The sequence below is a fragment of the Carassius gibelio genome, chromosome B11, assembly GCF_023724105.1.
Source record: "Carassius gibelio isolate Cgi1373 ecotype wild population from Czech Republic chromosome B11, carGib1.2-hapl.c, whole genome shotgun sequence".
NCBI lineage: Eukaryota > Metazoa > Chordata > Actinopteri > Cypriniformes > Cyprinidae > Carassius > Carassius gibelio.
Genome location: NC_068406.1, coordinates 22,857,591 through 22,874,989, shown reverse-complemented (window position 1 = coordinate 22,874,989; position 17,399 = coordinate 22,857,591). Strand labels below are relative to the sequence as shown.

The 17,399-nt window shown below is 34.1% G+C and overlaps 1 protein-coding gene across 4 annotated transcripts; it reads left to right on the top strand.

Annotated features, from left to right (window-relative positions):
- The first annotated feature begins 2,676 nt into the window (after positions 1 to 2,676).
- Positions 2,677 to 16,257, top strand: LOC127968300 (harmonin-binding protein USHBP1). Of its 4 annotated transcripts, none has more exons than XM_052569414.1 (14): positions 2,677 to 2,843; positions 5,317 to 5,435; positions 5,508 to 5,602; positions 6,886 to 7,052; positions 7,137 to 7,346; positions 8,277 to 8,497; positions 9,640 to 9,780; positions 9,968 to 10,035; positions 10,130 to 10,220; positions 12,013 to 12,241; positions 13,034 to 13,192; positions 13,664 to 13,761; positions 13,841 to 13,963; positions 14,871 to 16,257. In XM_052569414.1, exons 1-14 carry the CDS (start codon positions 2,835 to 2,837, stop codon positions 15,034 to 15,036), a joined length of 1,896 nt encoding a protein of 631 aa, XP_052425374.1. In that variant the 5' UTR covers positions 2,677 to 2,834; the 3' UTR covers positions 15,037 to 16,257. The 4 variants fall into 4 exon arrangements, with proteins under 4 accessions (XP_052425374.1, XP_052425373.1, XP_052425376.1 ...); XM_052569413.1 differs by having other exon boundaries at positions 2,687 to 2,843; positions 5,314 to 5,435; XM_052569415.1 differs by lacking the exon at positions 2,677 to 2,843 and having other exon boundaries at positions 5,492 to 5,602.
- The last annotated feature ends 1,142 nt before the right edge of the window (positions 16,258 to 17,399 follow it).

Sequence of the window (17,399 nt, the reverse complement as noted above, 5' to 3'; positions counted from 1 at the left end):
ACTGCTGCAACAGTATAATAGTAAAATAACCCAGGTTTTAACCAGTGGTGTGCGATATTGACAAAAAATATTATATCTCTATATTTTCTGGGATTTTATTGATAAAGATAATTAGACGATATTTTGCAGAGTGAGTTATTGTGCTGATAACTTATGGACTGCAGTGTCCATTATCTTTTGAATACTTATATTTGAAATTATTTAAATAATAAAATATACTCCAAATTAAACTTACCACTAGATGGCAGCAAGTCACTGTTAAATAACTTCTTGTTTATTGAATTGCTGTAAAAAATAAAATAAAAATCAATATTACGTTTGTTATCATTGTAATTTTCTGAAAAAATAAATGGCATGCTTCCTGTGAAATTGATTAAGTAGATTATTTGAAGTATATATATATATATATATATATATATATATATATATATATATATATATATATATATATAAAATCACATATTCAAGATGTGTATATGTGTATATATATATGTGTAAATGTGTGTATATATGTATATATACACACATTTTATATAAATGTATATATATATATATATATATATATATATATATATATATATATATATATATATAATATTTTCTATACACAGTGAATAATTGAATACAGAAATAATAATGCTAAGTAATACTGGGTGTAACCATCAAGTAAAACTATATATTTTTTAAGTTATAAAATATAGTTTTCAAGATAAAATTATTATTATTTTCTGTGAACCATTTAAGGGGTTCATTTTGGATCTGGAAATGCAATCATTTACCAAACATTGATATAAAAGAAATGTGTCTTTCCTGACTGAATACAATAAAGCAACCAACCAACCGGTTAATTTAAACCGTGTAAAATGACAAACCATAGTATAAATAGATTTATTACAGTCTCGTTCAACAAACCAAGCAACTGGTAGTGGTAAGGAAAAAAGAACATACTTTTTATTAAGATGAAGATTAAGATGAAGGTCCTTCCCAAACCGTATCTTCACTTCATGTAGCAGCTACCAAAAAATAAATAAAGAAAGAAAATAGAAAGAAAAATTCATTATAAAATTTTTGACTGTTTTTATTCATACAAAAAAGAAAGAAAGAAAATACAGTGTAAATACTAAACTCAAAGGAAACAACACTAAAGGGAGTTTGGAGTATGGAGATGAATCATTTGAACCAGTTTGGCAGTTCGGAGCAGGATCGCGAATCATTTGAGTCATTTGAATCATTTGAGTCAGTTAGTGGATCGCAAATCTTTTAAATCAGTTCGGGAGTTCGGGGCGGCTTCGCGGATCATTTGAATCAGTTCGAGAGTTCGGAGAGGGTTCGCGAATCATTTGAGTCAGTTCGGAGGTTCGGAGCGGGATCACGAATCATTTGAATCAGTTCGGGAGTTCGTAGCGGCTTCGCGAATCATTTGAGTCAGATTGGGAGTTCGTAGTGGGATCGCGAATCATATGAGTCAGTTTGGGGATCGCGAATCATTTGAGTCAGTTTGGGAGTTCGGAGCGAGATCGCGAATCATTTGAGTCAGTTTGGCGATCGCAAATCATTTGAATCAGTTCGGGAGTTCGTAGCGGGTTCGCGAATCATTTGAATCAGTTCGGGAGTTCGTAGCGGGATCGCGAATCATTTGAGTCAGTTTGGGGATCGCGAATCATTTGAGTCAGTTCGGGAGTTCAAAGCGGGTTCGCGAATCATTTGAGTCAGTTTGGGGATCGCGAATCATTTGAGTCAGTTCGGGAGTTCAAAGCGGGATCGCGAATCATTTGAGTCAGTTTGGGGATCGCGAATCATTTGAGTCAGTTCGGGAGTTCGTAGCGGGTTCGCGAATCATTTGAGTCAGTTTGGGGATCGCAAATCATTTGAGTCAGTTCGGGAGTTCAAAGCTGAATCGCGAATCATTTGAATCAGTTCGGGAGTTCAAAGCGAGTTCGCGAATCATTTGAGTCAGTTTAGTGGATGATGTGCCTTTTAACAGTATGAAGTATATTCAAAAACTAAACATATCGTGCCTACAAAGTGCACACATCTAGGCTAATGTAAAGTTACATGATGAAGTCATACTTGTGCGCATGTGCATTTTGAGTGCGTTCTTTCACTGCATTATTCGGTGTATTCAAATGCATTTATGAATGCATGTGAATGATCGCAAAATTCAAGATATGGGGGTTAGAAAATGTACATATTGTTATCATTTTATGTAGTTAATCACACGAAGAGTGCCATTTCAGTTTTTCTCCAAAAATCAGCATGATTCAAATGTGATATTAAGTTACTACAAACAATAATTTAATTACAAATACAAAATGTTGCACAATAATGTAATATATGAGTGAATAATATTTGCTACATATCTAATATAATATCGAAAGAGAAAGATATATACATGCAGAAGGTACATTGTGGAAACAATGCTGTATATATATTTTTACTCAACTCCAAAGAACCTTTTATTCTAAAAAGGTTCTATAATGACAAGAAAGAACCCTTTTGGCACAAATCATTTTGCTATAGCATATTTTAGTCTTTATAAATAATATTTTCTAAAGCCATGTCCCCAAAGTAGAAGCATTGTTGTAATGATAGAGGATTTATGAATAATTGATTTATTTATCAAACAATCTCTTACAAAGAGAGAAAGTCTAAATAATCCGAACAGGAACAGATGTGAGAAGACAGTGGGTGGAGAGATGTTTCTCTGTTTAGCAGCGAGCAGGATCTTCATGTGTCCGGTCTCCACACAAACTCTCTGACAGCACTCTGGATCACACGGGATCGCTCTTCAGTCATCTGCTGAGGGGGACAGAACCAGAACCGTAGTCAGGCCAATGATGGAGGTGAGTTTCTGGAACAGTGATGCAATTTATGCTCAATCTGAAGCAGAAAAATAGCATTACGCTTTGTTTTAAACACAGACTTTGTGCAAACCAGTTCAATGAATTGCTTTTTAAGTAAAAAACGTTCAGGGTATTTTCAGCAGAAATCATGGGGAGTTCTAGTCACTTGTTTGTCATTCGTAACTCTGCTGAGAATTTATAATAGTTCACCATTTTCTAACCAACCTCAATTCTTGTCTGATCTACAGTAAGCGAAGTTCATATAACAGTATAGTTTACTTACATTTCTGCTTGAATACTGAGAAGAACAGAATTGCGAGTTGCTTTTCTCACATTGAGCGACATCATGCAGCAACAGGAAGTGCACAGTTACAGGATGTGCCTGTTTCCTCCTGTTCCTCCCCTCAGAACAAAAGGGTCAACTAGAAAACAATAACACCCATGGTGTTTTATATTGCATCTTCATGAGTTCATCTATAAGGAGAGAAAATTAAAACAATTTCCCATTATACAACAATAGATGTTTTGTTCAAAATGGAGATAAAATACTATTTAGATTATTGTTTTGTTGTTATTGAAACATGCTCAATGCTAACTCCTCTTCGTTTCTAATAAAAATGACTGATTTGTCAATGCAAAAAGTGAATTGACGTAGGAGAAAGTACTAGTATTATACATGCCACTTGAGCAGGTTATCTTTTTTCTAAACTACACTTTTAACCCTAGGTATAAGTGTGTTTCACACTGATAATTTAGAAAGTCCCCCTCATAATTATAACAGTGATTAAACACGTTTTACTCTTAGATTCTATTGGAACTTCCACTTTATTTTTTGTGTATTTAGTTCAATAGTTAAATTAAATAGTAATCAAAAAGCATATCTAATAAATTGTAATTATGAAATTATTACTATTGCTATTATTATTACTTTGAATAGTACACTGTACTGTAAATATATATATATATATATATATATATATATATATATATATATATATATATATATATATATATATATATATATATATATATATATATATATATATATAATTTTTATTGTTTTTCAAATTTCTTCAAGTAAACCAGACTTTTATTTTGACGGGTTGTCGTAAAGACCACTGAGTTTCTGCATGATGGTAGTTGTCCTCAAACAAAGTAATGTATCTCTCAGAGCAGCACTAAAGATGAAGTTGATGCATTGATGTAATTTTGAGCTTTAATATTCACAGACACATACAGGGATTTCATTAAGTGCACAGTGCAACTTTTTAGTCTATGATTTATCAAACTCTGTTCAAACTCTGACATTTTGCGTTATATAGTAAATTCCACTTTTATGAGTGAGTTCCACAACTCCATCTGCATTTTGCCCATTGTGGAAATCCTGAAATTATTTAGTGGCCTCTCCAGCTATGGGTTGTGCATCTGGAAGATGCACAGTGCATGGAGTCATTAAGCTATATTGAAACAGTTGGCATCATCCAGTAAGCATTGCCAACTAATTTTCAGGGAAAGTTTGGTAAAGCCAGGACAATTAGTTGCTAAAAGTTGCAAAATTTTGTTGTAATGATGTTATGACATCATTATGTAATCACAACCCAAAACTGCATAGAATCAGATCACTCAAATATCAATGAATTTGAATTGAAAAGTTAATTTAGATCTGTTAGTAAAACTTAAAAAAATGTATACAATAATATTAAAGTAGAAATAATTGCATTTATAAACAACAATGGCATTTTATGTATTTTCTTAGAAGTCTGTAAAATAGTGCAAAATGTATTGTGTTAATATGAAGGAAGTTTCAACATTGATTTTTCACAGTTACTTTAAAAAAAAAAAACCCTGAATTTAAAATTACACATTGTATTTTGCGTTTTCAGGTTACAACTTAATGGATAATAGTAGTGCCAGTACATTATACATTTTTCTTCAGATTTTTTTAACTGATCAACAAATGCAAGAACGTATTAATAACAACGTATCATAAATGAACTATTGTTAGTTAACAATTGCAACTAGCAACTTAATCCACATGTTTACTGCTAGACACTTTTGATTTCCTCTTTTTGTGTAATTGAGAAGGAAAATGTGTGCCTTTTGATTATTTTGTAGTCATAGTTCCTAAAAGATGGCAAATAAATTCTAAAAGTCTGAAAAGTTACTAAATCTAGCAACAAAATGACTATGTAATCGGTGACACTGACATTTCAAATATGCAAATCTTTAAATAAATTATGTGCAGTGTAAAAAATTTACAAGAAAACCCAGGGTTCCCTATACCAGAGGGTTAACTTCTTTAAGCGTGAAAAGCCCTTTGGGTGGAAATTTTGTATGCAATGGATGTGTTTCAATACTTTTTTTGAGGGCCACTGTAGAGTGTCATCCCAACCGAACTCAAGTCTCATTTAAAGTAAAGACTGGTTTTGCACATTTTCTTGTAATCTTTGACATAAGTGACATGTTCCAGCAGAGATCGGACAGTCTGGTGTTGGCAGACTCTGAACTGGCGCAGTGTGAGATGGAGGTCAACACTTTACTGAAGAACATTTCTGACCTCAACAGGAAGATGGACTCCCTACAAATACCACGGTAATCCTGGCTTCAAACAATTGCAGACTATATTTTGCTCTATAGTAAGTGTAAAGGTCTGTGTTCTGACAGAGAAAGTCCGGTCGGGCTCAGTGGGTGCTCGATGGTGGACGCTGGCACAGCATCAGTGGAGTCCAAAACCAAGACTGTCTGCCGGGACTCAGAAGGCATGTTGTGTTTCTACACAGCCTCATCATCAATCACAGTGAATGCTGTGTCAGGACGGACAGCCTGCTATTTACTGCGCTACTGCGTTTCCAAATGCAAAGTTACTTATTAAACGTAAAAAAAAAATTTATTTATTTTTTTGGGCACATTATAACGTTTCCTACACTTGCTAGTAATGTTTTTCTAATTTAAGACTCCTGAGAAATTGTATAATTTTTTTTAGTTAGGAGGAAAAATTATACTTAGGTACTCCACGAGTTTTCAAAATGGTGTTCTTATCTGCTCATAAATGTGTGCAAACAAATAAAAAGTAATTTTGATGATGATGAAGATGACGATGATGATAAAATATTCAGTATCTTTTTTTTTTTTACATAATAATTAATATTCAACTGAATTATTGGTGTTTTTACAAGTCTTCTTTGAAGTAAAAAAAAAATATGAATATGGATGAAGTAAAAAAAATCATACTAGCAAAAGAATAATACTAAAAAACAAAACCATAGTGAGTAATTTATGAGTTGCTTTCATAATGGTACGGAGCCCCGCCCATGACATGCAAGAAAAAAATAAATAAATCGTGTGCACGATTTACTAATTCGTTCCCTCGATGTACTAAAACGTGCAGACGATTACTATTGCGTTTACTAATGAAATAGTAAATAGTGCGCACAATTTATAAATCGAGGGAACACAATAGTAAACATGTGCATGCTTTAGTACATCGAGGGAACGAATGAGTAAATCTTGCACACGATTTAGCCCACTGTTTTTTCCTGTATGTTATGTGCGGGGCTCTGTATAATGGAGTGCAAACATCTAAAAATAAAAAAATAAAAATGGATGTCGATGGGAAAAATGTAATCACACGAAAAAATATAAACATTGTTTTTCTTCATAATGGAGTGCATGCAAACATCTAAAAAGTTATTTAGTAATATTTATTTATTATTATTAAGCAATTCTATTTTGTATTAAATGATAATATTCATCATTAAAAAAAAACATTCCACAGAACAAACTAAAGAATGATAATTATTTTATTTTATTAATGAAATAATAATAAAAAATAGGAATTTGGCTCATAAAAATAATTATAATTATTATAATGAAAATATTAATGTCTATAGAGTAATACAATTAATAATAATAGTTAAAAAATAGTATATTGTCATATTTTCTCTAACCACTTATGTATATTATTGTAATTGTATATAACTGTATCTGAATATGAATATTCCAAAAAATAAAAATACAAAGAAAAGTCGCTGTTTTTGCACAGGGGGCGGTAGTGAGCAGTGGAACGAGCTGCAGAAGGTTCTCTCTGCTCTTGAGACGTCTAGTGGTCAAGGGAGGAAAATGCTCTTCAGGCTGCAAACTCAAAATGCTGAGACAATCCAGGCAAAGCATCTCTCTGCAGCCCGGGAGAGCTGGGTTCAGGCCACACAGGTGCTCATAGCCCCCTCTGTAGGGTACTGCTGGACCCAATCTGAACTTCCTCTGTGCAGCTCTGATCTGTGTGATCTGTCCCAGGTGCTGGAGGAGATGGAGAGGGAGTTGGGGTTCTCGTACCCCTCTGCTCTGCCCCATGATGAGAGACGTCAGTATCAGCGGGATGTTCTCTCACTCTACAAACACAACCAAGACCTCAACAAGTCACTGAAGAGCCATCAGGAAGAGCTTATGGGTGCTGAAAGAACTCTGATGTATCTTGAGGATGAGAAAAAGTGGCTACAGGAAAAGGTTGATGGGGACATCCTTAATTAATCATTAATACAGAATATGTTCATGTTTTCCTTCATAAAACTCAATTACTACTGCAGATCTGGTATAGGCCATTAATTAATGGTGCTATGAATAGAAAAATAAATGGAAAATGCCATAACAAAATTATCTTAAAATTTAAATTTTAATAATAACAATAATAAGTTTACTGTTTTAATAAAATACAGATCATGATTTGTAGGAATGTGAATAATAATAATTATTAATGTTATTTTTAATAATACAAGTTTTTATAAAAAGTTTTATTTATTTTTTATTACTCTAAAATACAGAGTTTTCTTCATAATGGAATATAAACATCTAAATGTAATATATTATGATATTATATCCTAACTTATATTATAATAATATAAATTATTTATTATTATATATTAAAACGGCTTCTTCTACAGAATAAACAAAATAATAATAATGATAATTTTATTATTTTAAGAATACCTGTAGAATTGTCATCTGGTATAGGACATAAATTAATGGTGCAATAAACAAGCATATAGCCAAATTTCATATTAAAATATGATTTTATATTTCACCATCCATATGCAACTGCAACATTAAATTATATTTAAATTGTATATCAGTGGCACACCTCAAAGTAATAATATTGTTACTTATTAACATTAAATAATATTAAAATTAATTAATATACAATTATATACTTATTCATATTAAATAGTTGCTTTAAATATTATATGGTGCATCTCAATCATGAATAATGTGTATTAATATTAATTACATTAACTGATAAGTAATTTTTTTACAATTTAGGTAAAAAAAACAAATATTAATATTTATTTCGCAATAAATTAATAAATAATTTATATTTAGATATTAAATTCATTTATATTATCAGTCAATAAAAGTGCTTCTGAATTCATCTTTTGGCAGGTGGTGGACCTGAAGAGGAAATGGCTGTATGGAGCGAGTTGTTCTCCTTCTGTCAGTCCTTCATTGCCCTCCAGTCGAACTTCAAGCCCTTGCTTTTCCTCTCCTCCATATCCTGGGTCCCCGCTGCTGTCCCGCAAACTTCCCAGCTCCAGACCGGACTCCCCTTCGTCTCTCTGCACCGTTGATTCAGTGCTGCAGACTGAGATCGAAAAACTGCAGAGGTGAGATATTATTAAATTCATTCCTCTATACTGACCTCAGATTATGGTCTACATCCAAAGACAACAACAACAAAAAAATACTGAGCTGTGGTTCTCATGCAGGGGAGGTCAAGGTGTTGTCATTGTACATTTGTATGCAATTGTTTGGATTGAGCGAAATAAGCTTAATTTCTATTTTCAATATTATTCATTCTTGAGACATTCTTCTTTAAGTACAATATGTATCAGCTGTATGGGATGTTATAATGGTTATGACCTTTAAAAATTGGTAAAATTAAACCGTTTGGTCACATTGGGATCCCTATATCTCAGGGACTGAACAATATACTGTAGGGCCTTGAAAATGATAATTAAAAAACAAAAGTTGTTGTATTATCTATTACTAAGAACCAGTTCCTAATAGCATGTTAAGATGTCTTTAATACTGGCACACAAACTTTGTAAAATAAATATTTATAGCACTCGGACCGGTGTGTTCAGTGGAGTTCTTTTGGTAAGATGCATTTCTAGTTTTACAAGACATTGTTCTTTAAAAGAAAAAAGAAAGAAAATCAACTGTATACAAAGTGACCCACATTTGGTTTTTGACCACTATAAATGTGTGCAATATAACAGCCACACTGAAATCTCCATATCTCTGGAAATTAACCATAAGGGCTGTAAAATGAAGATATTATAAGAATGAATAAGAACTAAAATATAAAAGGGCATTAAGATATTTTTAATACTTTTTGAGTTACATGCATGCAAACTTTAGGATTTGATCATTGTGAATGGTCATTATTATCATATAATGCAACAAAGATTGCCAAAGTCAACATATATTACTATTAGAGCTACCAGTATATAAGTGGTGTATACTGTATAATATAATGTTGTAGCCATCTTTCTAAAGTCTTTTTTACCCCCATTGTTTGGCTTCAAAATATCAAGTTAAAGTCATTTTGTCATCTCTACAAAATAGTGGATTACCCAGAAAATATACATCCAAGAAATGTAATATTTTGGCTTTGATCACTATTAATGTTCATTAAAAATGCCAGGGAAGTTTGTAAAATTTGGTTGTTGTTTCATCGAACCTTAATTATTGAATAAGGTTTGAATGCTGGATCTCTTCTGACAGGTGTGTTTTCTCTGAGCAGGTGTCTAGAGCGTCTGAAAGCTAGGAATGAGCGTCTAAATGCCGCACTGCTCAGAAGGAAAGGAGAATCGGAGCAGCTGAGCATGAGTCTTAGCCGACAGGAGGCAGACAGCTCGGCTCTACACATGGCTCTGGTGTACTGGTGTGTGCTGCTGTCTTCACCTCTGTTTCACAATGCATGAGCGCAAGATCAACGCTTAGTCACTTATATATATATCACAGTGGTTTCTAAAATTCTGATTCTTTTTGAGACTGTAAACCTTGACCTTTGTGCCTTGAGGAGCGTGCATGTGTGAGTGGTATGCTGATAATGGCTCTTTGATTGACAGTGAGGAGTGTGAGGAGGCTTACGGTGATCTGCTGTCCCTGTCTGAAGCCAGAAAACAACAGAACGCAGGTGCTGCACGCTCTTTTGAGTTACAGCTCATGTGGCACATAAACACATTAAAGTACAACCATGCACATATGAATAAAGCGGTTTTATCTTACAGAAACAATTAGCACACCCCAGTCTGAGAACTTGGACAAGGGCGAGTCATCCTCCAGTCCACCAGAGGGCACTGCTGAGACCAAACCAAACAGGTTGTTGTTTTATATGCAATCTCTTTAGGTGTGGCAACATTAACTGTTGCTCATTTTAATGGAATATTTCTGCTTTCTTTTTTAATACAGCTCTGGTGTTTCCGATAACAGCGTTAAATGCACCTACAAACCAACAGTTAGGCTACACAAGAATACTTTGATTTAGGGCTGTCAGTTGATTAAAACAATGAATCGCATTCTCTGCATTGACATGAATCATTCTGAACCTGCTGTGAATTGTTCCAATAAATATATTAACTTTTCCAATTGTGTATTCTGAATAGTAATGAAATGAATTTCCTACTAACCTGCAGTAGTGCTCATCTTCTCATTAAGACACATTTTTCCTAAATTAATTTGACAGATAAGCAGGATTTGCTAAAGTGTGTTGAAATTATTTAAAATAGATTGAAATAATGCAGTACCTGCCTTAAAGAAATGCAATAATGTTACACATATTTAATTGTAAACAGTAATGCATTAATGGGGTACTACTATGCATTTTCATTTAGAATAGTTGCATAATCATGTGAATAACATACAATGACATTATAATCATTGAAAATTTGTTCTGCTATTATTCATCAGAATATCTCATCTCCTGTCCCTGAAAATGTCTGGATTTTTTAGGCTTTTTGCACATATGCATTTTGAGTGTTGTTTAATCAACTTGATGGATACAGAACATTGTAAATATATGTAGGGAGCTATTAGTACTATTTGAAAAATGGGAGGGCGTCACAAAACTCCATTGGAATCAGTGCAGTGAAGGATTTTACCAGAAGGACTTGCAGTAGTGAAAAAATTTTTTGACGTAAATTTTGCATCAGGTTAAAGTTTGGTGAACACTTAAATGCAGCTCTGACAAAGAGCAAGGCTACTGGTTCACCAGTGATCCCGGCAAGACATTTGTAATGTAGCAACAAGCCAAAACACTGGTTTTGGTCTGAGAGTTTACCACATGTTATGATGTTACTATTATAAAATGATATACAGGATAACCGCACACCGTTCCTGCTTTCTTTCACCTGTGAAATTTTGTCAAGCGAAAGTTAATGTGATGCAATTTTAGTCTCAGTTTCAAATAGCACACTTGATGTATATTTAAGATAACTTGTTTGTCGTGTCTGTCCCATTTTACATTTTAGGTTCCAGAAAGTTGCTGTATTATGTCACCAAAGTAGATCGGTTTGCTTGCTATCTGTCCGATATAGCATGCAACAGTGCATTACAATTATTGGTTGTGTGCCAATTTTATACTTCTGCTCTAACTTTGATATTATGAAACACTAAGTTCTTTGAGAGTGCATGAGTAAGTACATGCTTGTGAGTTGAAATAGTACTATACATGTTATTATTGGGACACTAAGTTATCATAAAATGTGGTGGTCTTGGTTACATTACTGTTCGCATAAGTAAGTGTTACCATCTAGCTATATTTTTTTAAACATAAAATTCATAGGCTTTTTTATCCTTGACTTTAAACTTAATTTAAAAGTTTAAACATTTTATAATCCGTCTGTTTCTTTAGTGCATTACATGGATGAATGTCTCATCTGCTGCACACATACTAGTTTCAATGGAAACTGGTTTGCAGCTTGAATCTGAGTGCATTTATCTCAACAAAGATTTACGGTCCTAGTTAGATTAATTACACTGGCTTAACATGCAATTACCTTCCCAATCCAATTCAATCAATCCACTTATTTTGGTCTGGTAATGAAACAGACGTCATCTTAGATCTGAAAAGCCTCTTTCATTCTTTCTCTCTTGCTTTTTCTGAAAACTGCAGCTTGTCGGAGAAGGAGTTTGAGGACAGGTCTGGTGTACTTCTGCAAAGGATCTCCAGGCTGAAGCAGGACAGGGCTGCTGTGTGTATACCACGCCGGGGCGAAGCAGGAGAGGGCATGATCAGTCCTGACACTGGCACGCTCGCAGGGGTCAGAGGTCGCACCAGTTCACTTTCCAAAAACACCAAAGAAGAGAAAGCGGCTCTGCTGTATGAGCTTGTAACAGTCAGGGTGAGCCATAAAGAAAAGTTTACCCCTATTTTAAATACTTAGAACCAGGTTTAACCCTTAAATGTCAGAAAAAAAGTTACACAGAGGTCCTAAAATCTCCATACTAAATAAATTCTTAACATAAAATATTGTATATTAATAATTATTTCTGTTTTCAGTGAGATCTCTTTACCAACAGTCCTGATCATATAACTACAAAAAATGCATTCATTTTCAGGATTTTAACCCTTTAAATGTCAGTTTGTTTACATAATGGTTTTTATATCAATAAGTGACGTATCAATAAATATGTTGATTAAAAGTATACTAAAGTTCTTAGCACACTGAGTCCGAAATTCTCATCTGAAATTTTTGCACTTTAAAAAATAAATACGACCTAACGTTTTGTCAATCATGTTTACACACTGCCTCCGAAACTTTTGTCCGAAATAAAAAAATTCATTGTTTTTAGTTTTTTTGTAGCAAGCATTTCGATTCAGTTTGCAAGGACCTTTAGTATGAAATAAATGTATTTTAATTTTATATTTATATATATGTACAAAAAAAATACACCCAGGATCATGTCTAAAAGAGATTAAAATTCCAATAAAAATACATTTTTTTTACACAATATATGCTGTTTGCGTTAACACAGCCAAAATGAAAAACAAAAATGAAAAATAAAAAAACGTCACCAAGAATGCAAAAATGATGCACTCATATATGTTATGAATGTAAAGCAATGCAGTTTTATCATGTTTACTTTACCGTTGAAGTGTACAGTTTCTCATAACATGATCGAATTTTGCGCAGGAGGAGATGTCAGAGATGCGTGGGAATCTGCGGCTCCTGGAGAAAGAGAGGCGGTGTTTGGACCTGGCGCTGATGGTCCAGAGTGCCCAGGATTCAGCTGGTGCTCTGATCCTGGACAGTCTTCGGGATGAGCTGGGGGACAGGAGAGCCACTCAACAGGTACCAGTACCTGCTGACATGTGTCTGTTTTTAAGTGTTTCCTTGTGTGAAGCGCATCAATGGTTTCTTTTTACAACAGGGTTGAGCACTGTAGCCAATCATAGACATGTTTGTGGAGCGCATGAACCCAATGACCAAACAGAGGTGTTTAAATCAGAATCGATTGAGTTTGTTCACCATGTGTGTTGTTTCACTGTAACCAACAAAGTATAAGCACGATATAAGTAAGAGACTGATTGTGCATTATAAACGAGAGTTTTCACTCAGTCAGTGAGCTCCTGTTGCGACTAAACTGATTTGATTATAATGGGAGCATTCCTGGCTCCCAATGGTTTGGAAATGTACTATTATGTTTGCATGATGGTCAACAGAAAGTTGTGGGTTACAATGTGTTGAAATACCAGATGATTCTTTTTTTATTTTTACATTTTCTGAAACACTGACAAGTGATGCATCTTGTCTCGGCTGTAGAGAATTGCCGAAAATTTGGCAAAGCTAGAAGGTGGAGGGGGAATTCCTGGTCCTCGGAATCACTCTATCCTAAGAGAACTACAAGCAGCACTGCAAAGGTAGGAAAAGACACCGAAAGACATCAGACTCTCATTAAAAAAAAGACTCATTACTTGGATGTCCTACTTCCGTTTGCAGGGAACAGTCACTGAGAAAGAGAGTGACAGTTTTACGTGAGTCGCTGGACTCTGCGCTCACAGACAGCACTACTCAGAGAAGGATCAACAGAGAGGAGATTGATCATCTGTCCCGCTACTACATGTAATCCAAAATCACATCACAACACTATCATTAGGATATGATGGAGAGTACATACAGTGACATGATTGTCATAGTAACAGCTTGTCTCACGATAAACAATTCTGACAAATATGTAATGGACACTAGCTGGTAAGAGCTGTCAATTCACATTTATACAAAACAAGATTATGTCAACAAAGCTTCACAGAGATAAATAGGAAAAAACAGAATCAATTATGGTAATACAGTACTGAAGACAGCTGAATAGCAGCTTTAAACCATTTTGGGACAAAAATGCATATTAAGGTATGTTCTGAAGCATGGTAGCTGGTTTTTGCTACAGTAGTTTTAGCTGGTCCGTAGTTGGTCATAAACTGGTTTAAGCTTGTTCTGTATTTTCATTGTGATCATGACTTCTGCTTCTCTAAATTTATTAAGGATAATCGTTTTGTAGAATTTGGGATTTGCATTATCTTGCATTTGTAACAATCATCTGTAAGCGTGTGTGGTTGCCAGATTTCAAAAGTTTAAATCCCCCAAACAGAGTTTTTTTTCATAAATCTTTAGTTGGATACCTAATCTTTTCAACCCAGCAACCACACACATGCGCTCTCTCTGCATTATGGAAAAATCCATGAAGGGATATGTACATATATGTACATATAATATAGGAAAACGGCCAATTTTATATATGTCACATATATTAAAAACCTATATCAAAACTTTTATTAAAACATATATGTTTATATAGGTTATTTCCATGTGGGTACCATGTCAGTCAAAGTTGATTTGAATCTTATCTGAAGCTGTGCAAAAAAAAAACAATTTATATTGGTGCCGTGACCCGGATGGGAGCAAGGTCTTTATCAATCAATCAATCAATCAATCAATCAATGCTAGAATAATCACAATAATTTTTTTTCAACAGTAAAATTTCAAGCACCTACAGAAGTTCTCGAAAGAAGCAGCAGGATCAGCTGTGGCAACTGGAGAAGCAAATCACAGTCATGAGTGAACGTCATGCGAAAGAAGAGGCCGAGCTAAGTAATACACTAGAAGCTATGGAGTGGAGGAGAGAGGAGACAATACTCTAGACAGTGCAGTCCTTCTTAATATCATTTCATTGACAAACATTTCTGAAGGCTAATGATGAACATTGATTTTGAGTGAGAGGCTGGGTTTAGAAACACTGAGCATATAGATCAGTGACCTACAAAAATAAAATTGCAACTAAAATTGCAGCACCAGGATGCACCATTTGGTCATAAGGTAATTGGTTTGATGGCTATACTGACTCCTGTTGGTGTAGATGCAGCATCACACAACATCTTTTTTAACCTACAGATTGTACAGTAGGAATACTCTTCAGAGGCATATTTTTAACTGAACATATTAGTCATTTTGACAGTTTCTCGCAGTGTACATCATGTAAGTTGACAAGTAGCCAAATGCAAAGACTGTAAGTATAGCTATTGGGAAAGGTCAGTTATTCTAGGCCTTGATATTACTACTATATCTCTATATCATCATGGATGTAAATCATTTTACAAATATTTGCTTGTAAGCATTATTCCTTTCCATTTGTACAGATATACTGTATATGCATGTGAAAAATTGCATTTTAAACTTATGTTTTTTTAACATAATGAATAAAACACTTACAGTTTTGATGTAGTTTAAAACCTACTGTGATCTGGTAGCTTGCTGTATGAAAACAGGCAACAACAACAACAACAGGTGCACATGCATTAGAAAAACATCATATCAGCTTTGTCCATCTAACACAATTCACTATGACATTGACATATATCGCTATACAAATGCTTTAATGGTTATTATAGTTAAAGTTCCCCAATTATGCCATTTTAAGGTGCCTAATACTGTTTGTGAGTGTCCTATAATAGGTTTACATGCATACATGCAAGGTCAAAAACGTTTTAATTTTTTTCAAGATATGTTTTAATATTAACTGATTCTCCAATGATCCTCAAACTATTTATTCGAAGCAATTCAAAGTTCTTTGAACCCTTCCTTTCTGTGAGCCTACTGTGCTCTGATTGGTCATGGCCCATTCTGTTGTGATTGGTCTACAGCATACAACATGTGTCAGAAATGATATGCCCATTGTTCCATATTTTGAATGATAGAAAATAGAAAAATCTATTATTTTTCATATTTACAGGTTGTGATTCAGAGTCAGCTGTTCTTTCAAGGGCAATTCTGTGAATCCTGCATTGAACTCCCCGAGATTAGAGAACCAGTTGCCAGTAAAATAAACGGAATGCAAAAAAAAAAAAAAAGAAAAAAAAAAAGAAGATTGGGATCATACTGCTGCATTTTGTTTTAAAGATGTCATCTGTACACAAAACTTTTCACAAAAGCAAAGAAAACTATTTTCACAACATACAACATCATTAAAAATGAAATAGAAATTAGAAACTTTATTTAACTGAACACATAACAGAATTCTAAACCTTGAACTAAAATTAACACGAAATCAGAAAATATAAAAATTGTATGTAATTGAAATATGAACAAACTATTATAGTAGCTCAATGATATTAAAACAACACTGTCATAACTCTGACCTCCTTTTGTCCATTCCCTCTTCACAATCAAAGCAGCTGCATAATCATTTTCATTTAAAAGCATTTTTTCCTTGTGAGTCTCAGGAAAACAGAGATCACAGTAAATAGGTCAGTGTGTGCGTGCACGGATCACTCTTCCTCACCGTCGCTCTCGCAGTGGAAACAGGGGGAAGGGAGGGACACACAATAGAAAGAGAGGTCAGTCTCGCACGTTTGTCTTCTCTTTCACTGATCCACGTCTTTCAGTGCCACCCGGGTCAGCTGACTGCAGCTGTGGCTAAGGGTGAGTGTCACAGCCCTCGGGGATAAAGGATTTGCTCTCTGTTGCAGGAACTGCTGAATAAATGGGGTCACGGGGTCACGATAAACACAGACTCTGTCCTGAACATGCCTGCTGGGGAAGATCCGAGTTTTAATGATCGTTTGGATAAAGATAATGATTACATCTCCTCGACAAACTGCTGATGTGAAAACATCATGCTGAATGATGAGATAATCTTTCTTTTTTTCTTCATAAGTATTAAAATAATTACCTTACGCCCCAATTCATTGGTAAAAACATAAAAAAGTACAAAGGTGTACCTTTTTGTGAGAATGAATGAGGAAGATTAATTTTGAAAGTGTGTTTTCTACACCTACAAAAGTCATGTAAATAAATGAAATATATATATATAATATATATATAAATATATATATATTAGAGTTGTCACTTAAAACGAGACATCGTTTTTAACGTAATTAATTAATTAGTGATGAAAAAATAACGTGATTAAAATATTTCAATGCAGTTAATGCACTGGCCCGGCCAGTTACAATTTGTAATGTCTACTTGATACTTTCTCATTTAACAAAAAAATGGCTTTAAATAA

Excerpts from the sequence above, each read along its gene's own strand:
- LOC127968300 (XM_052569413.1), top strand. Across the intron at positions 5,436-5,507 it reads GACTCCCTACAAATACCACG|AGAAAGTCCGGTCGGGCTCA; the intron begins GTAATCCTGGCT and ends GTGTTCTGACAG. Across the intron at positions 9,781-9,967 it reads CACATGGCTCTGGTGTACTG|TGAGGAGTGTGAGGAGGCTT; the intron begins GTGTGTGCTGCT and ends TTTGATTGACAG.